Genomic DNA, 21,972 nt, shown 5'->3' with positions numbered 1-21,972 from the left:
AAGAACGAGGAACGAAGAACGGAGAACGAAGAACGAAGAGGAAAGAGGACAAGTAGGGGCGAACGGGGGGAGGATCGCGGCGCGTGAAGAAAGAGGGAAAGAACGGGCGAGCGTCTGGAGCCAAGCTGGCTGCACGAGAAGGGGCTCGACATCGCGTTTACAAACTGGACTCGATTAGGTGGGGACGGCTCTAAGCTTATAAGACACGAGAGCGCAGCCCTCGGGACCAATAGTCGCGAAACGGTGAATGTGCTCGCGCGTTCCCGAACAATCGTGCCGATCAGCTTCGCGAAATACACGAGCCAGCGATCACTGCGAATACGATCGATCTCTACGTGAATCGTCGCGACATCGAGAACAGTGGTGACAGAACGACCGACGCGACGGTGGTGGTGGTGGTGCGAAACAAAGGGCGCTCGGGTGGTTCAAAGCCGGCGCGCCGCCGAGGATCGAAACGCGACACGAGAGGACGCGACACGTCGTCCTGCGAAACCACTCGGATTTCACCAAGAAGATCGAAAATCGACCAACGGGAACGGAATTCGAATCGCGGTGAGTAGCGAACCATCGTTACGACTTTTCGACCGCGAATGGATCGAAGGGAGGGAAAACGGTCGCTGGGGCTCTCGGTTGCGCGCGCATCCTACGATTCGGCCGGTAAACCCAAACCGTGAGGGAAACGATCGAGCCGTTTCGTCGGATCGAATTAGTTTCGCGATGAATATCGATAACAGAGAAAGAAACGAACTTGTCCATTGTCCGGCTTTTATCGTTCCACCGTTTACGAAAATGTTATTTGTTCGATCGACGATCGAATTTACAAAATTCGGTCACGGATGATCAAAGCACGGGTCGATCGACTCGAAAGACAACAGTAACAGTATTGATACCGATCGTAGAAAAATCCCATTATCCGTTAAAGTCGACACGTTTCGAGTAAATTGAATAAAGTAAAGAAATTTGTCGCGACGAATTGAAATTCCTCTTTGCGTCAGGCTTTATCGCGATGTTTTCGACCGCGAGGTTTCAGATAAATCTACGAAATAATTTCGTTCGATTACCAAAGAAACACCACGCGAGTATTTTCGGAGAAATCTCTTCGGATCCTTGAAACGTAAACGTTCGTACCCGACGTGTTCCAAACTTTGAGGGTAGTTCGATTCAATATCGGTCGGAGTAAAAATCGCTACCTACCCCGGTTTCGAGAGAATCCTCCGTTTCGTCGCTCGCAAGAACATCGGAGAACGATCGACGAATAATTTTCCAGTTTTTATAATCGTCTCGAAGTAAGTGTAATAATTTCGTAACGAGAAGCAGGTACCGTTCCTCCTCTTTCGTCGAAGTCTCCCGAGATTTTCATTTCCGAGTGACGTACGACGCGTCGCGTCGTATCCGAGTGAACTCGACGCGACTCGCGAGCTCGAATTTCGTTTCGCGCGGGACGATTCGTAATCGTCGAGGAACCGAGATTTCGAGGTGAACGTCCTTTCCCGGCGAGGCACGAAGGAGGCGGCTCGCGGCGCCCCTGGAAGCGGAAAATTTCCCGCCGATAGACACGGAGAACAGTGGGTCAAGTGCGCGTGACGCGGGGAAGAAATCAACGAACCGCAATCTGTGCCGTGTCAGAAGTTAACTCGCGGTTTCTGCGAAAACAATTTCGCGCGCGGTCGGATCGTCGTCCGTCGACGAGCCGCGGGTAGCGACGGGCGTTCGAATCTCCGCTGTGAAAACGATTGGAAAGTTTCGAACCGCTTCCGAGTATCGAGAACCTCTCGAAGCGTTCAAGAGCGTTCAAAACCGTTCAAGAGCGTTCAAGAGCGTTCGCGAATCCTAGCGCAGCGTGACGATTCACGAAGCTACAGTACCCCTCGACTCGACGCGTTTTCAATTTTTTCACGGACCCAAACGGACCCCGGGACCAGACCTAACCGACACGGAGGATTCTACGGACCTCTGTTGGTGTCACGCTCGTCGATGCATTGCCTCTTTAATGTTTTTCACGGGCCCGAGCGGTCCCCGGGTCCGTTCCAAACTTATATAGCGGATTCTACGGACCTGTATTGTCGTCACAATATTCTGTGACCTTTTTATTTTTCCACGGACCCAAGTGGTCCCAAAACGTACATAACGGGTTTGTTACATTCTCAACTCCTTAAGGGGCCCGAGCGGTCCTTGGGCCCGTCTCAAACTTATATAGAGGATTCTACGGACCTTTATTGTCGTCACAATATTTCTTCTCCACGGACCCAAGTGGTCCCTAAACGTACATAACGGATTCGTTACTTTCTCAATTTCTTAACGGGCCCGAGCGGTCCCCGGGCCCATCCCGAACTTATACAGAGGATTCTACAGACCTGTATTGTCGTCACAATATTCTGTAACGGTTTTATTTTTCCACGGACCCAAGTAGTCCCAAAACGTACGTAACGGATTTGTTACCTTCTCAACTCCTTAACGGGCCCGAGCGGTCCTTGGGGACCTTATACGCCTAAACTTATATACCAGATTCTACGGACCTGTATTATCGCCATATCCGTCGATTCGTTACCTTTTCAATTATTTCACGGGTCCGAGCAGTCCCCGGGCCTCTTCCATACCTACAACCCCGTACCAAATTAACGTAAAAAATTCTACGGACCTCGATGGTTGTCGGACTCGTCGGTTTGTTTTCCACAGATTTTTCACGGACCCGAACGGACTCCGTTCCAAATCAACGCAGCGAATTCTACGGACCACTGTTGTCGGCCTCGTCGATTCGTTGCTTTTTCAATTTTGTCACGGGCCCGACCGGTCCCCTTCGCGTTTTCAATTTTTCCACAGACCCAAGTAGTCTCTGGGCCTAGTTTCAAATCTATGTAGAATTCTACAAACCACTATTGTCGTCGTACTCGTAGATTGGTCACGCTTTCAAATTTTCCACGGGCCCACGTGGTTTTGGGCCCCGTTCCAAATCGACACAGAGCATTCTACGGGCCCCGTTTCAAACCGACACGTACCATTCTACGGACCACTATTGTCGTCGTACTCGTCGATTCGTCGCATTTTCAATGTTTTCAATGTTAGGGCCCAAGTGGTCTTTGGGCCTAGTTTCAAATCTAGATATCATTCTACGAACCACTATTGTCGTCGTACTGGTCTATCGGTCGCGTTTTCAATTTTTCCCCGTGCCTAAGTAGTCTTCGGGCCCCGTTCGAAACCCAGACGGAGGACCCAACGGGCCTCGCTAGTCGTCGAACTGGTCGGGGCGCTCGTTTCCCGCTCGAATCGGGGCGAGCTTTGAGCGCCGAAAGCTCGCTCGTCCGGCGGCAGAAGCTCCCGGGATTCGCGGCACGGAGGAGTCAGATAACCCCGTAAAAATCTTCCACTTGGCGGAGCGCGGAGACGGTAGGAATCTGCACGGCCGATTGATTAATGGTTTCCTTGTATCCGATTCCGGATATCGTATTTGTCCGACCTCGAGGAACGGACGGGGAGAGGAACGGGGGACGAGAACCGAGAGGAAGGGACAAGGCGCAAGGGGGCGGGGAAAACGCGAGTGTTTACGCGAAAAGTGTGGCTGCCCGATAGCCCATTGATAGATACGTCACCGCGCGACGAACATTCGAGGGGGTATTCCAATCTAGAGCGCCTGAAAAATCCATTTCATTCTTTCTCCTTTTTCCCTCGTTGCGCGGGGTTCGAGACGATACGCTCCCGTGCCAGACCAGCGGAATTCTTCGAAACCCGTACACGATGCGTAGCTATTCCTTCGAGAGCTCTTTCGACCAGATTCACGGAAGTTCTTCGAACTTTAAAGAAACTGGAATCGATTTCTTTAGGAAAATAACGCAGAAAATGAGACACTGTTTAACACCGCAACCGAAATCCCGTGGAACCGTTTATACCATGTACTAGGTTGTTCGGTAAGTTTTATCAAACTACAGTGAACAGTACTACATTGAACGATACTAAATTGAACGGTATTAAATTGAACAGTATTGTTCGATAAGTTTCATCGAACCACATTGAACAGTACTATTCAATAAGTTTCATCGAACCACATTGAACAGTACTACATTGAACAGTACTGTCCAATAAGTTTCATCGAACCACATTGAACAGTACTACATTGAACAGTACTATTCAATAAGTTTCATCGAACCACATTGAACAGTACTACATTGAACAGTACTGTCCAATAAGTTTCATCGAACCACATTGAACAGTACTGTTCAATAAGTTTCATCGAACCACATTGAACAGTACTACATTGAACAGTACTGTTAAATAAGTTTTATTGAACGACAAAACTGTCGTATTGCTTAATAAATTTTATTGAACGACAATAAGTTTTATTGAACTACATTGAACGGTACTACATTGAACAATACTACATTGAACGGTACTACATTGAACGGTACTACATTGAACAGTACTGGTCAATAAGTTTCATCGAACCACATTGAACAGTACTACATTGAACAGTACTGTTCAATAAATTTTATTGAACTACATTGAACGGTACTACATTGAACAGTACTGGTCAATAAGTTTTATTGAACTACATTGAACAGTACGATAGTTTCGTCGTTCAATAAAACTGATTAAACATTATAAATTATGAAATTGACCGTGTACAGTTTTACAACTGGCGTAAATTTCTACGCTCCCTCGCGATCTTTCGTGTTTACTCGCGTGCCCGTGGCAAAGAAGTTCTGTTTCCTTAATTCCTCGATTACTCTATTACTCGCGTTTGCACTTTGCTCGATAAACACTACGTATGCTCTCGATGTATCTTCCGCTGAATTTCGTTGTCGGTTTGACGATCTTTCGTAACCTTTTTTATTTAATTTTCCTCGCTGTATTTATTTTTCTATCGTAGGGTCTATTGCCCTAACTATAAATAAATAAATAAATAAATAAATAGAACCGTTGCGAAAGGCCAATAGTCGCGCAACGCTATCTCCAAAAGTAACGGGTGGATCGTAAAAGTTTAAAGAACAGACGAATCTCTTAACGTTGAAAAAAAGTTCCATAAGGCTGATCGAACTGACCGTAAACAACTTTACAAATTTCAGAATTATTGATAAATAATTCTTAGCACCATCCCAAACGTATTAACGAGGTAACTCACCTAACGACACATTCACCGATGTTTCCTTGTACATTAATGGGTTTCGATCCCCGTTTATAAATAAATAAATTAATTAATCAATTATGAAGTAAATGCATAAATAAACATCGAAATAAATACACGTTTAATTAAAGAAACGTCCAGAAGATGAAAGTCGGTCGTGGTTGGTCTCTGTAGGCGATGTTGGTCCAGTAATGACGTATCATCGTAGATTCGAGTACGGTTACGCGAAACGTAATTCGTATTTACGTAACGCGTGAGTACGTCGCGAGATACATCTCGATTTATCTGAACGCGGCGGGGTGACTCGCGAGCGAAAACATCGTTCGCGATCCGTGCCGCGGCTACGTTCTCCAATTTCGCGCGAGCGTTTATTTCGTCACATTTCCTGCGCGCGTTTTCGCTTATCAAGGTCACCGAAACCTCGATAATCTTTCGAGCTATCTTCGACGAACGGCTGCGCGCAGATGTAGCCGATCGTAATCGCGCGCGAGTTTGTTTTCATCCGCGTGCGTCTGTACGCAATGTACGAAAACGTGCCCAATGGCGTAGAATCGGGAAACTTTAGAAACGACAGTTATTGGTCTCGTTTTTCGTTTATTTATTCATCTCTATGGGTATCTTTGGTAAACGATTAAAGTTAGTTACTTGAGCACGATTCAAACCGGTCGTTTCGTCCCTGGATCGATCATTTTTGGATAGAATTTTAATTCGAGCCCAGTGGCGTAGAATTGGGAATCTTTGGAAATCGATCGTTCTGTGGGAATTTTTCGTAAACGACTAACGTTGGTTACTTTTTCGCTATACAATTTAATTTTCTTGTCCTCGATCGAACATTCTTAGATAAAATTTCAATTCGAGCCCAGTGGCGTAGAATTGGGAATCTTTGAAAACCGATCGTTCTGTGAGAATTTTTCGTAAACGACTAACGTTGGTTACTTTTTCCCTATACAATTTAATTTTCTTGTCCCTCGATCGACCATTCTTAGATAGAATTTCAATTCGAGCCCAGTGGCGTAGAATTGGGAAACTTTGGAGACCGACCGATATTGGTCTCGTTGTTATTCGTTTAATTATTTGTTTCTATGGGTATCTTTGGTGAACGACCAACGTTGGTTACTTTTTCTATTCAACTTGATTTTCTTGTCCCTCGATCGACCATTCTTAGGCAGAATTTCAATTCGAGCCCAGTGGCGTAGAATTGAAAAATTTTTGGAAACGATCGACATTAGTTTCGTTTTTCGTTTAATTATTTATTTCTGTGGGAAACTTTCGTAAATGACTAACGATAATTACTTGATTTTCTCGTCCCTCGATGACATTCGACCGCTTTTAGGTAGAATTCAGGAGTCTGTTTCGTTTCGATGTTTGTATATTCGTAACGTGTATCGGGAACGTTTTACTCGAGAGTTTCGTATCGCGTACAATTTAATTAACCAAGTTATTTCTCGTCCTCGATTACTCGAGTTATTTCAATCGATTACGTCTCCTACGTCTGTCCGCGACCAAACTCTTTTATCAAATAGAGCTTACGTTGCTCTTTACGTTGCCAATAATAATCTCGTTGGCTTTAAACGACGAACGTTGCGTTTTTCAAGTTGTTGCGATCGATCTGTAGTTTTCTTCGCGTTCTACGCGTTTACCCCGCTGGATAAATAAATAAACGAGTATTCGTCGAGCCGAACGTACTTTGCTCGTTTGAAATTTGATTTTCGATTTTCGAAGACTCGATTTCGAATTGGTCGAAACGTGCATAAGAAATTTTTGCGCGAAATACGTCGCGTCGCGACCTCGTTTAAGCAACGTCGACCAATTACACGAAGGAACTACGAAAACTGAAAATCGAGCAAAGCTTTCTCGGTTAGAAACGAAGATGCGGCCTTATCGTAAATAGTTTACGTCCCCCTCGGCAGAGTATGAAAAATAGCTTTTCCACGGAGCTCGCGTAGCTTCTCAAAGGACCTGTTGTCTTTCGATCGAACCTACGAGAGGGAAGAAATAAATTCCATTATCCTGGAAGTAAGGACCGGAGGTGAAGCTAATTACGAGCGATTATCGAGGCGTATACGTTGTCGACGTAGCTTTGTAATGCGTTCACCCTTCAACAGGGATCATTTCTGACCTCCTCCTCTCCTCCCAATGCATTTGAAAAAGGTGCATTTAAAAGTTGGTTTGTTGAATTTTTTCTCATATTTCCTTTTAACCTTTTTTCAATTTTCTTTCAATTTTCTCTCAAGTTTCTTCCAATTTTTTTTCAATTTTCTGTTAATCTTTTTTTCAGTTTCCTTTCAATTTTCTCTCCAGTTTCTTTCAACCTTTTTTTCAATTTTCTTTTAATCTTTTTCCAATTTTCCTTCAATTTTCTTTCAATTTTCTCTCAATTGTCTCTCAATTTTCAATAAAGTACTGTTCGATAAAGTACTGTTCGATAAGGTACTATTCGACAAAGTATCATTCGACAAAGTACTGTACGATAAAGTACCGTTCGACAAAGTACTGTCCAATAAAGTACTGTTCGATGTAGTACTGTTCGATGTAGTACTGTTCGATAAAGTACTGTTCGATGTAGTACTGTTCGATAAAGTACCGTTCGACAAAATACTGTTCGACAAAGTACTGTTCGACAAAATACTGTCCGATAAAGTACTGTTCGATAAAGTACTGTTCGACAAAGTACTGTTCCATAAAGTACTGTTCGACAAAGTACTGTTCCATAAAGTACCGTTCGACAAAATACTGTCCAATAAAGTACTGTCCAATAAAGTACTGTTCGATGTAGTACTGTTCGATGTAGTACTGTTCGATAAAGTACTGTTCGACAAAGTACTGTTCCATAAAGTACTGTTCGACAAAGTACTGTTCCATAAAGTACCGTTCGACAAAATACTGTCCAATAAAGTACTGTTCGATGTAGTACTGTTCGATGTAGTACTGTTCGATAAAGTACTGTTCGATGTAGTACTGTTCGACAAAGTACCGTTCGATAAAGTATTGTTCGATAAAGTACTGTAGGGACGAGTTTTGCGCGAGCGAAATACCGAAGTTTTTTCGATTGAGCGAGCGACTGTTTCGGTGGGTCGACGGGTCATTGGAAGCCGGTGCGAAAGACAAAGGCGGTGTGTTGTATTCTAACCAGCGACCGATACGGACGTGAGTCGACCGGTATCGAGTAAAAGTTTTTAAAAGGAGTTTTTGAGAAAACGTGTGTGTGTTCCGCGGTGCGAGCGGGTGTGACTTTTCCTTTTTCTTGTACGCGTCGTGACCTTGCGCAGACCCTATATTTCCTTCTGTAATCTACAGGGAATATATTATTATAGTAGAGGCATAAATATAAATCTTCTAAATAGAATAAATAAATTTGCACTCCTACAAATTTTGGGGGCTCGTCCGGGATCGCGCGAGGCATCACGAAATTTGGCGTCGAAAACAGGGAAAATTAATTATAAAATTATAAAGTAGTTTTTGTGCGTTTCGAGAACATTCAGCGGACGTTTGCGAGTGTGTCGGGCGGCCGAAAAAAAAAAACAAAGAGTAGTGCGCGCGTCGTAAAGAAAGAAAGCGATGAAAGATTTGAATAAGTATACGGTCGCGTCGTTAAAAGAACTCTTAGCGACGCACGGTCTATTGACCATGGGCACGAAAGCCGAACTCGTGGCGCGAGTGCAAGAAGCCGATCCAGAGGGAACGTGGCTGATAGATGAGTGTACCGATGCAGGGGGTGACATTGGAGCCTCGTATGCGGGTGATGCAGCGAGTACATTATCAGCAGCGAGTCAACAACAACGTGAAATCGAACTGTGTAGAAGGGAGAAGCAGCTAGCCGAGAAGGAGTTAGCAGTAGCGCGTCTCGAGATCGACACCATGCGAAGGATGCTTGATCTTGAGGCTACAGCGAGAAGAAATCCACAATGGCAGGCGACGCGCGGCAGTGCGTACCATCGAAGAACTGATGTCCGTGACAGCGTGCAAACTACCCCAGCAAATAACGACGATGACAACTTTTCGATGCAGCGACGACCACCGAAAGTCAATGTGACGACGATTGCTGATTTACTCGGCGAGTTTGATGGAAAATCAGGCAACTTTGAGACGTGGGAAAGGCAAATTAGATTGCTTAAAACCACCTACCAACTCGATGACGACTTCGCACGCGTACTTATGGGAATGCGGCTAAAGGGCAAGGCGCTCGAGTGGTTGCATTCTAAACCGGAGTACATCACGACGGCGTTTGACGAACTTCTTGGCGAATTGCGAGCGACCTTCCATCGTCGACAGAGCCGGTTAGCATCGAGGAGGAAGTTCGAACAGCGCATATGGAAACGAGGTGAGACGTTCCATGAGTACTATCATGAAAAAGTAATTTTGGCTAATGCAATACCAATCCATCATGACGAGGTACTCGAATATTTAATCGACGGGATACCTGACGAGACGTTGCGCAATCAGGCGCGCATCCAGCGCCTATCATCGACGGAGGAGCTGCTAGAAGCCTTCGGGGAAGTGACTCTTCGCGACCAAAGGGCTAACATACCAGCGACAGCAAGACGTGCGGGGCGGACCAGCGCCTACAACAGGGAACCGCGCCCGGATGCAGAAAACAACGTCGAGGGCACCACGAAAAGCGTAACGCGTTGCTATAATTGCGGTGAACGTTACCACATAAGCGCGAATTGTCCGACGAAACAACGCGGCGTAAAATGTTTCGACTGCCAGGAACGCGGACATGTTGCATCGAAGTGTCCGAAAAAAGCAGAAATGAACAAGCCAAGTTGTTCTGTTACGGAAGTCGCGAGCGAAAAATACATAAAAGAAATCGAGCTAAACGGTCGTAAAATAGAAGCGGTGATCGATTCAGCTAGCGACATTAGTCTAATAAGCGCGAGCGAATATATCAAACTCGGTTGTCCATTGTTCTTATTCGGCGAACTATCTTTTAACGGTATTGGTTCGAAAAATAATGTGACGTTGGGAGAATTCGAGACCACGATCGCGATAGACGGACATTCCTATCGAATTCGCGTTCATGCTGTCCCTGACGTTATGATGCGGCACAAGCTCCTCATTGGGGCGAACTTCTTAAAGAAAACCGAAGTAAACATGCGAGGCAAAGATATTACAATTCGACCATTGTCGACGACAGCCGCGATCTATAAAGACAGCGATGATGTGACCGCGCCGGAAGTTTTTCAAATTGACGTATCGTGTAACACGACAAGCGTAGTAGACGTTTCATGTATTACCAACCCAGAGCAACGCGCAGTAGTGAGTAAACTCGCGAATGACTACAAACCGAAGAAGACGAACAAATTAGACATGACGATGAAGTTAGTACTGTCGGACGATGAGCCCGTGTATCAATCTGCAAGACGCCTATCGACTCATGAGAAAGACATAGTCGATGCGCAGATTGACGAATGGATTAGCGACGGGATCGTTCAGCCGTCTACATCCGACTACGCTAGTCCGATAGTACGTTTACGAAAAGCGCAAGAAGAAGACGACAGCATCAAGAAACTACGACATCCGATCCACCCAAGACTAAAAGAATATCCGGATGTAAAGGAACTACTTGAGAAGGAGTGGATGATGACGTTCCAGGATGACCGATGCGAACTGCGAGCTCGAGCGAGTGAAGACATTGCTAAGATTCAAAAAGAAAACAAACGAACATTTGACAAAAATCGACGAGTGGGTAGAGCTTACTGCAAGGGCGAACTGGTTGCTATTAAACGAACGCAGAGAGGACCTGGTCTTAAAGTATCGCATAAATATTTTGGACCATACGAGGTCATTCGTACTCTCCGTAACCAGCGATATCAGGTGCGTAAAGTTGGCACCGGAGAGGGACCTCAAGAGACTTCAACCGCAGTCGAATATATGAAGTTGTGGACTGACAGCACAGATGACGAATTTTCGGACGAAGACGACGAAGTCGGCGACATTCGAGGGCGAATGTCAACGCAGGATGGCCGATTGTAGGGACGAGTTTTGCGCGAGCGAAATACCGAAGTTTTTTCGATTGAGCGAGCGACTGTTTCGGTGGGTCGACGGGTCATTGGAAGCCGGTGCGAAAGACAAAGGCGGTGTGTTGTATTCTAACCAGCGACCGATACGGACGTGAGTCGACCGGTATCGAGTAAAAGTTTTTAAAAGGAGTTTTTGAGAAAACGTGTGTGTGTTCCGCGGTGCGAGCGGGTGTGACTTTTCCTTTTTCTTGTACGCGTCGTGACCTTGCGCAGACCCTATATTTCCTTCTGTAATCTACAGGGAATATATTATTATAGTAGAGGCATAAATATAAATCTTCTAAATAGAATAAATAAATTTGCACTCCTACAGTACCGTTCGATGTAATACTGTTCGACGAGTTTGATCGAACGACAAAACTTATCGAACACCCTGGTACACGTGTATTAGTAACACGTTTCGTCGTTGTAGGAATTAGAGTGGTGTAATACCGCGTCGCGTGAACTGGTTCGAGAAGCGCATCGGGCTCGAGTCTCGAAGTAGATCGCGCGACGAGCCGATTAAGATTCGATCGCGCTCGTTCGCTCGTTCGTTCGGCGTGGCGTGTCGTGTCGTGTCGTGCGGTATCTCAGCTGCTAATTCACGAGTCGCGCGAACGCGAAAACCTTGACCCCTTGAGAACGTTACGAAATTCGGTCGGGTCTCGGCGCGCGACGCTTCCGATTGGTCGAGCCACGAGTAAACGAGGCGCGACGCAGTTCGTGCGCCGTACGACTTTGAACGTTGATCCGACACTGGAGAAGTCCAACTAGCGTACAAACATCGAATCGGGACACGTTCGAGAACAGGTGTCGACTTAACGAAAGGTTGTATCGCTGGGCTGCTTCGTCCTTCGTACAAGAAATTCTTCGATATGTTTTCTCGAAGGACGAACAATTCGGTGGTCGGACGCGCGGTGGAAAATAGGTTAGTTTTTCCACGTGGCGTCGAACACTGTCCCACGTGGCCCGTACGTTTCTTACTTTTCGACACGGGTTTCTCCGAGCAGGTGTTTTATTATCTTTTCTTCTAGACTCTTTTGTTCGTAGATTCCCGTTTAGGAATCTTGTTTGTACTTTATTACAGTATGTATCCTTTTTGTCGGGTTATTTTCTATTGTAGATTGCTCGTGACATCACGTTAAGTCACGTTGAGTTACGTTCAATCACGTTGAGTCACGTTACATCACGTTAAGTCGCGTTAACTCACTTTACGTCACGTTAATAAACACTGCACCACGTTAGGTCACGTTAACTCACATTAAGTCACATTAAGTCACATTAAGTCACATTAAGTCACATTAAGTCACATTGAGTCACATTGAGTCACATTAAGTCACATTAAGTCACATTAAGTCACATTAAGTCACCTTGACTCACCTTAACTCACGTTAGGTCACGTTACATAACATTAAATCACCTTTAGTCACGTTAACTCACTTTACGTCACGTTAGATCACCTTAAATCACGTTACATCGCGTTAAGGCACGTTAAGTCACGTTACGTTACATTAAGTCACTTTATCAACTGTTACCTAGCAACTATCCAAGCATTACTTATTCAAAACGAATAAACGATTCCCCAAGACTGAGAAAACACAGTATCATTGTACCGAACGATATCACTCTACGTGTTTAACCGTGAATATTGATACCTCTCTCGTTCTCGGCTCGCTTCGAGTGATCGCACGGTTTATTTCGGCTCGAGGGTGTACTCGGCGCCTAACTCGGGCGCATCGTGAAGAAAAGAAGCATTCAATGGAGAAAATGGTAAAGACTCACCGCCCTCGGATCCTTTGGTGAGCATCCTTTCGACAATGGCGGTTTTGTCGGTGTAGGCGTCGACATTGGCCACGTCCCGACATACCCGCTGGAACTCCTGGAACGAGTCGTCCGCGCTCGGTAGAATCTTCTTCGAGGTGGAAGCGTTCGCCTCATCGGAAGAAGCGGATGAATCTTCCTTTTTCACTTTCTTCGGTTTGTTTCTCGCGATCGTGACGGGCTCCTTGTCGAGAGACGTTTTGCGTTTCTTCGGAGGAACTGTCTCTCCCTTCTTCGTTTTGGGCGTTTTGAACGGGTCTGGAAGAAACACACCCGACACTTTTTAACGTTCTTCTTTTTCGTTGAAAGATTACTTTCGCGAACCGAGAAGAAATATTGTAAACGTGGCAGAAGGATTCGTATTTACTGTTACACGATCGTGAGGAAGTTTTTCTTTTGTTCATTTCGAGCTAACGATACATAACAGCTAAAGATACATGAGAGCTAAAGATACATAAGAAGACTCAAAGATACATAAGAGTTGAAGATACACAAGAGCTAAAGATATATAAGAGCTAAAGATATATAAGAATTAAAGATACAAAAGAGCTAAAGATACATAAGAAGACCCAAAGATACACAAGAGCTAAAGATACATAAGAGCTAAAGATACATAAGAGTTAAAGATACATGAGAGCTAAAGATACATAAGAAGACCCAAAGATACACAAGAGCTAAAGATACATAAAGGTAAATAAGATCTACAACTCGATATAAAAATGAACAAAAAGCCACGAAAGAACGTACAAAGATCTAAAAAGTTTGAAAATAATTTTCCAGCATTCTCAGTGACGATAACCTTCTTTTGTACACGTGTTCGTTTATTTAAACATACCGAGCTCGTATGAGTGATCACCGGTGACATTGTTCGCGTTAAAATTACCTAAGTCGATCTCGATGTTCCTCCTCGCGAATCTCTTCTCTTTCTCCTCGTTCGAGGAATTCGAGATCGATTCGAGAGGGAATTCGAGATCGATTCGAGAGGGAATTCTAGATCGATTCTCGAGAGAATCGGCTAATTGGTTCTCGATGATACGCGAGAAAGGTAGAATGTACGCGTTCGATGCGCGATAATCCTGGAGTCACGGGCGTATTACTGTCTCGGAACGTAAATCATCGCGGAGATCGTTCTAATGGGCGATACCGTTCGAGAGACGATTTATGAAGGAAGATTTGTACGTTTCGCGATTCAATTGAACGGCAATTAAAACGTCTCCGGCTCGTAACCGCCGCGATAAGCGAACGGAGACGAGAAGCCGGCCGTTCCGCGCGTCGTCGACTATTACTCGAACGCTTTTTTTTTTCTTTTTTTTTTATCGTCGAGCCACGCGAGCGTCGCGTAATAATTCGGTATTTGACGGAAAAAAAAAAGAAACGTCGGTCTCGAGCAAAGTTGTTCCGGAAACATCGAGATTCGGGCGTTGAAATCACCGTTGGGAGGTCGTCTGTGGTCGTCGAAGGAAAACAACGAAACGAGAGAGAAGAAAAGAAAGAAAGAAAAAGAGAAAGGGAGAGATAAATAGACAGATGGATAGATTGAGATATATAGAGATAGATAGATAGATAGATAGATAGATAGATAGATAGATAGATAGATAGGTAGATAGATAGATAGATAGATAAATAGAGAAATGGATAGATAAATAGATAGATAAATAACTAGATAAATAGCTAGATAAATAGATAGATAAATAGATAGAGAAATAGATAGATAGATAGATAGATAGATAAATAGAGAGACGCTCACTGGAATTTTCGAAATCCTCGATCTTTTGCAATATGGTATTGCGATCGTCGTCGGGTAGATCGTTCCAGCCATCAATGTCCTCGACGGGGTCGTCGATCCTCTTGGTGGTGGCTCTCTGCTTGGCGAACACCTCGAAAAGGCACGTGGGGTGGTGCCAAGCCTTCATCTTGCCCTCGGAGAACGGGCTCGTGACCAGCTTGGCGATCCTCACGGTGTCCTTCTCGATGGGGCACTTGCATTTCTTGCATTTCGCGCGGCCTGTTTTCGCCCGCTCCACCGCGAACGGTTTCTCCGGTTCCCTCTCTTCGTCCGACATCGCCTGAAATCGACCATCCTTCGAATCGAATCGAGAATATTTAACCGATCGACGAGTCTCGGTAACGGTACTACCGTCTTTGGAAAATTAAAACCACGAAGCTAATGATTCTATTTTTTATCCAACGATAAAACTTATCGGGGAAACTATCGGAAAGCGAGTTTGTAGGTAACGTAACAGCGAGTGAAAACGAATATTAACGAACAATTGTTTAATGTTATTTAACGACGGTCTCATTCGAAAAGTTTTATTTTTCGAAAGATAAAACTTGCACGACTTGCACGACCACGTTTAAAAAATTCGGCAACCCATCTTCTACCGCTCCCCGATTGAAAGTGAAAGGTCCTTGCACACTTTTAGCCATCGTCAACGGAATACCGTTTGACGAATATGTGTGAACTTTTGTATAAAATTGTGTATTTACAGTTGCATAAAGTTGTATCTTTTTTTTTATAATGGAAGAAACGACAAAACTTATCGAACAACCTGGTACTTGCATTAAAATTTCTTCGACGATAAAACCCTGTAGGGATTAACGTTTAATACCGTGGAGAAGATACTTGGCGAAATTGTTTTCAGTAAATCGACAAACAAATAGAGTTCGAATCGAACTAGCGACCGATACGGACGTGTGTCGACCGACTATGTCAGTTGGAAAGAAATTTCCAGAAAAATTGTTCGTTCATCGAACAACGAAACTTATCGAGCAACCCGTTACATGGAAACTGTAATAGGAAAGGAAATTGTAGAGGAAAAGTTTCTTCGAGGTACGTTGGGGGAAAAAATTGGCAAAGTTTGCTTCCATTTTAATATTTCACTTCCTTAGTATCGCTCGAGATTGAAAAAAAAACGGATGTAATTAAAAATAACGCGTTCCACCGTCAGTTAACGGATGTAATTAAAATTGACGTAATTGACCACCAATTACAAGTGATTACCAATTTATAATTGGAGCCTGGTCCGAGTTTTTCGAGAGACAACAGCAAAGGATTGATCCTCCGTGAGAGATCCTGCATTTCAAACACGGAAGAAGATGATTGGACCGGAAATGAAGCATCTCCTGTTAGATTTTAGCCAAAAAGGATGTAACGCGAGATTACAAGCGTTTTAAATCTAATAAAGGGAGTACTTGGAGGGTTTGTAGGTCGGCTGGAGAACTCCAAAGGGATCGAGGAAAGGAATTTCACGACGTGAACGACTTTTGGACTTTCTCGCCCGGTTGGTAGGATAATCCTCTACGGAATGAGAAAGAGAAACAGGGTTTGCAGGATCGAGTGTCGCTTACTCGAGCGCTGTACCGCGAACCAGAGACGGGAGAATGAGAGCATAAATCGTTGGAACGTACTGCTGATTACTCAACCAGTCCGAGAAACAAGAAACGGATAATAATAATAACGTATTAATATATTTAAGCACGAAACTTCCACTCTATGGTTCATTCGTAGGTTGGTAGTCCCAGAAGTACCTGGCTCGAAGAGAAAATGTAAACATTTTTTTTAAAAGAGCGTCTTTTTCGTTTCTCGACATAGTCTTCTCTTGGATCGATAGACTTTTTTCTCAACGATGTTCGGTAGTTTGTTCCATTGTTAGCGAATGTAGTTTTGTTCCATTGTTAGCGAATGCGGCACCCATTGTGCACACAGCTTTCTGAAAGTCGAAATTTCGGCCGAAATATTCCTCACGTGCCTAATGAGATCGATCCCCCTAGGGCTGCTTCTACCGAATCCCTCTCGGTTAATCGACCATCTTCCAAAACTATACTCTGTATTTTTGTTACGATTTCTGGGTGTTGATGGCCTCTTTGAACATCCTTCGCGTGGATCCAAACCATAATCCTATATTTTTGTTACAATTTCTGGTGTTGATATACACTACTCTTTGGACATCCTTCGCGTAGATCGTGTTGAAGACTTGCACGACGACGTTTATTTAAAATTCGGCAACCCATCTTTCTACGCTCCCCGATTGAAAGTGAAAGGTCCTTGCACACTTTTAACGATCGTTTACGAATTTGTTTCGGTGCTACACCTACTAAAAATAACAGTTTTATCGTTGCTCGATATTCAATTTTTTCCATCGTAAAAAAAATACTACGACACTTTAATTTCGAATAACCGTAAATATACGAACGAGTCGACAGATTTACACGAAACTTTACACATGTTCGTCAAACGGTAGTACCATGTTTATAAAACTAAAACGACGAACCTGATCCATTTCTTATCGAACGACTGAACTTACCGAGCAACCTATTAAATTACGTTTAGTTCCACACGATTGTTCTCTCTCCACTCTGCAACTCATTGTACAGTACTGTTCAATTCAAATTTTGTGATTCGACAAAACTTATCGAACAACCAACTACGTATAAATTATTTCTCATAGCAGAGAGTTTTCTATCGTAGTCGCGTTATTTACCTGGCTATTGTCGAAGTATCAATTACGTGCAATTTGAATAAATTATTCCACGACCAAAGTTCCACGAAAATGATCTCGGTGAAAATATTAAATAAAACATTCGTTCCGCGAGAGGATTGGTAACCGATCGGTTAACGACGAGGCTAGAGAATCGCGAGGCTCGCGATCCGCCATTTTGCCGGGCGTGCGATCCAGCGTGTAGCACGAGAAGAAGAGAATCGCCGCGATAAGAGGAAGCCGTTAATTGAGCGCCGCCCGATAAGCGGCGAGGAGCTATTATTGTCAATTAACGCGCCGATTGGTCGACATCGACGTCGACGCGTATCGAGAGACCCAAGAACAATGGCAGAGGACAATCCGTGAACCAGAAGCTCTCTGGTAACTTCTCGACTACTCGAGATCCTCGATCATGGTTACAGACACGTGGCATCCGTCTAGGAAAGCTTCAGGTTCGACGTTCGATCGTTTGAAAATTGGCGGGAAAAGTTTGCTTCGTTCCAAAGTCTCGAAACTTTGTTACGAGTTTCTTGTAACGTGTGTCGTTACTATAAAAAAAAATACGCGTATCGAGAGACCCAAGAACAATGACAGAGGACAATCCGTGAACCAGAAGCTCTCTGGTGACTTCTCGACAACTCGAGATCCTCGATCATGGTTACGGACACGTGGCATCCGTCTAGGAAAGCTTCAGGTTCGACGTTCGATCGTTTGAAAATTGGCGGGAAAAGTTTGCTTCGTTCCAAAGTCTCGAATCTTTGTTACGAGTTTCTTGTAACGTGTGTCGTTACTATGAATAAAGATACTCGATCGTGGATGGTAATTATAGGTTAACTCGAGACAGGTGGCGCCACTGCGGAAGAAGGAAACGAAGCATCGCGTTGTCTGGGTAGGTTTTTTCACGATTAATCGAAGCTCGAGACAACGACCGTTCGACTGTAGCGATTGTTCGATCGATCTCGACCGTCGAGATTTCTCGTATCGAAGGTCGCGTTTATCGTAGATCGTCGAGCCGGTCTTGACCTCGACGATTACGCCGCGACGATAAAAATACGTAGGTACTCCCGTTTTGAAAAGCATTTAAAATAAATATTCGCGACAAAGTTTCGTTCTCGTCGTAACATCGACGATTTTCGAACACGCGACGAACTACTGTTATCAATGTAGCACTGTTCAATTTATGGAGCAGTACTGTTCAATATAGTACGGTTCAACTTATCGAACAGTACTGTTCAATATAGTACGGTTCAACTTATCGAACAGTACTGTTCAATATAGTGCTATTCAACTTATCGAATAGTACTGTTCAATAGAGTACAGTTCAACTTATCGAACAGTACTGTTCAATAGAGTACAGTTCAATTTATTCAACAGTACTGTTTAATACAGTTTTGATCAACTTATCGAATAGTACTGTTCAATAGAGTACAGTTCAACTTATCGAACAGTACTGTTCAATAGAGTACAGTTCAATTTATTCAACAGTACTGTTCAATATAGTGCTGTTCAACTTATCGAATAGTACTGTTCAATATAGTACAGTTCAACTTATTGAACTTATTGAACTGTTCAATGTGGTACTGTATTATTGTTAATAATAGCTTTCTATTATTTTTCGTCGAAAGGTTTTTTTCGAACAGACTCGCGAGAAGTCGTGTAAAAGAACGGGGGTCTGACCGGTTACAGAGTCGGTAAAATTGTTAAAGTAGATAAAACAATTGTAAAGATGGGTCAAGAAATTGTAAAGACAAGGCGAACGAGTGCAAAAATAGGTCGAGCAATTGCTAAGGTGGTCGGATAATTGTAAAGGTGGGTCAAACGTTTGTGAAGGGAAATCGAACAATTGGAAAGCTGGGTCGAACAATCGTAAAAATGCGTCAAATAATTATAGAGGTAGGTCGGACAATTGCAAAGCTGGGTCGAACAATCGTAAAGATGAGCTAAATAATTGTAGAGGTAGGTCAGACAATTGCAAAGCTGGGTCGAACAATCGTAAAGATGAGCTAAATAATTGTAGAGGTAGGTCAGACAATTGCAAAGCTGGGTCGAACAATCGTAAAGATGAGCTAAATAATTGTAGCGGTAGGTCGGACAATTGCAAAGCTTGGTCGAAAAATCGTAAAGATGAGTCAAATAATTATAGAGGTAGGTCGGACAATTGTAAAGCTGAGTCGAACAATCGTAGAGATTGGTCAGACAATTGCAAAGCTGGGTCGAACAATCGTAGAGATTGATCAAAAGCATAAAAAAAAGGAAAGGGTCACATCTGAGTACACAGGTATAGTCTCTTTGTCTCTGTGTCTTTCCGGATGATTTTTCGAGAGTCGTGGACCGTGTGCATTGTTTCTTAGATTTGTTTCGATTCGAAATCGAAGATCGAAACGTCGTCGAAGAAACGCACTCGTTCGACTCGTATTGTCTCGTTTAATTTCGTTTACGATCACTCGACGTTATAATCGTTTCCATTGAGCGCGAGGGTCTCGTTCATCGAGCGCCAGTAGAAATCAACGATAATTCGTCGCCGGTCTGACCAGAGCCGTACCTCTACCACTGGCGCGCTCGTATCTCGGAGAGGATCGAATCAACTCGGACAACGTACCCGATAAACGAACGCAAACGTGCTCATCGTCGACCACCGAATAGACAAAGCGTAAGAAAAAGAAAGAAACATCGAACTTGGAGCGAAAATACTTTACGCTCGATTTAACAAACGATTGAGATAAACGATTTCGAGAGATTTTTCGAAAGTTTCTTTTCCGACAGTCGAGAAACGATCCAGGAGTCTTCGAGCGTATTTTTAATACGCATAAGATACAAAATTATTATACCTAAAAAAGAAATTTTCTTCGAGAAAAAAATTAGAGAATACTTCCTTCGAATGAATTTATCCATAAAAATTATTATTATCGCTAAAAAAGAGATTTGCTTTGAAAAAAAAAATTAGAGAATACTTCCTTCGAATAAATTTAGAATATAAATTAGATTTAGATTCAGTGTCTTCCTACGAATCGAATTTTCGAGCTCGCGTATCACGCAGACGAAACAAGCGGCAAAAAATCACTACGGAACTCGGGAAATTGAAATTTTCTTTTTTTTTTTTTAAAGATCGATGGAAACGCGACCGATCGCGCATTGTTTCGTAAAAGCTGATAGAAATCGCGACCGCGAATAAATCAACGAACGCGCGACATTTCCATCGCGTTCGACCTAACGAACCGCGTCTTTTCATTAATTTTTTTCCTTTTTTTTTCTTTTTTCGATACCCGATTCGAGTTCCTCTTTCGCGAGAGGGGTGAAGAGGGCAGAGGAAACCGGTTCTGTATCGTTGTAAAAAATCGATCCAAGTGTCGTTCTTCGACTCGCAACCGACACAACGTTACCCCGCTTTCAAGAGCGAATTTTTTACCCCGGATTCAAGACGCGAGTTGGTCTTGATCACTGTTTACATTATTTTGGAATTTTACCCTCGAACGAAACTTGAAAATTTGTGTCAGGTTTTTAAAACCGACCATTGTTTACCTAACCGTACAATATTGTACCTTTCGATAAATTTTAACTGGACAATCTTTCGTAATCTTTTTTCTTCAATTTGGGAGCTGTGTTTATTTTTCTTTGCGAATCAATGGGTGTACTGACCAGTGAATAAATAAATGAAAATGAAGAATGAGAATGTTTAGAACTGCCAACAAATTGAACAACTGTATCGATTTTTTTAATATAGCTCGGAGGTTGGTTCAAACTTTGCGTATTTCTGCACTCGTTTATCGTTGGAATTAATTTATTTATATCCACTGGATAGGTCAATCGTCTCGAACTTTAGGTTATTTCGTGTGAAACTTGTACCACAAAAGGTAGAATAAATCTCGTTGATCGAAAATAACAATAACGACGACAATATCGGTAGAAAATGGAGACGTTTCCCTTCGAATTGTTAATTCGAAATAAAATTAATTCACCGCGTCGTCCTTTCGAAAATTTTTCAAAGAGAGCTCGTCATTAATCGAAACACTTATACAATTCGTTGGGAAAATTTTTCCAAAAGACGCAAGGAAGGGGGGACAGAGGGGAGTTGATATTTTTAAAGTAATTTTATTTCTGGAACTCGAGTTACCGGTTGAGAAAAAAATTGGTAAATTATCCGAAAAATACGCGGGATGAAATAGATTTGAGGAATACTCGGTACAACGTGAGGGTGTCGATAATCGCGTAGAATAGTAATCGTTTCCCAATCGAGTGATCGCGTGGGCAATAAAATGGCGAAGGGTTGCGCGAAGGGGCGAAATATCGTGCCGCGAATGAATAAATCGTGGAAACGAGATACGTCTCTGGGAACTTGGAACGCGATTTGGATCGAGTTTCAAAACATGTAAGCCACTTCCCCGAGAAGTTTCCCTCGCGAGAGTCTACTGGATGTTTCTCCAGCGACAGAAATTTCACGACGAATGCGATCCGTGGATCTGTTCTCGAAACAGCGGGAGAAATTTTCGAGAATATGATTCTTCTTCGTAAAATTGATAGAGAACTTGGCAAAGAAATGTGGAACTCTTATTGCCAA

General features: G+C 43.4%; 2 protein-coding genes across 5 annotated transcripts in view; one reads left to right on the top strand and one right to left on the bottom strand.

Moving 5' to 3' along the window:
• The window catches only part of Dnalig3 (DNA ligase 3), a 78,123-nt gene that overhangs the window by 34,743 nt on the left and 21,408 nt on the right, over positions 1-21,972 (bottom strand). For 2 of the 3 annotated variants that reach the window (XM_076311960.1, XM_076311961.1), the window contains exons 3-4: positions 14,687-15,005; positions 12,901-13,197 (exon numbers count right to left, since the gene is read on the bottom strand). In XM_076311960.1, the coding sequence (XP_076168075.1) occupies positions 12,901-13,197; positions 14,687-15,002 (613 nt within the window). In that variant the 5' untranslated portion in view covers positions 15,003-15,005. Of the gene's footprint in view, positions 1-12,900; positions 13,198-14,686; positions 15,006-15,940; positions 15,957-21,972 lie in introns of those variants that run through there. The other variant, XM_076311962.1, reaches the window with a different exon arrangement.
• Positions 209-21,972, top strand: part of LOC143147083 (uncharacterized) — a 42,196-nt gene continuing 20,432 nt past the window's right edge. The window contains exon 1 of one of the 2 annotated variants that reach the window (XM_076311966.1): positions 209-552. The gene's annotated coding sequence lies outside the window, so the exon portion shown is untranslated. The remainder of the gene's footprint in view (positions 553-21,972) is intronic. The other variant, XM_076311967.1, reaches the window with a different exon arrangement.

This window comes from Ptiloglossa arizonensis, chromosome 5, assembly GCF_051014685.1.
Source record: "Ptiloglossa arizonensis isolate GNS036 chromosome 5, iyPtiAriz1_principal, whole genome shotgun sequence".
Lineage (NCBI taxonomy): Eukaryota > Metazoa > Arthropoda > Insecta > Hymenoptera > Colletidae > Ptiloglossa > Ptiloglossa arizonensis.
The sequence above is the reverse complement of the archived record's forward strand: the minus strand, read 5'-3'. Positions and strand labels throughout refer to the sequence as shown.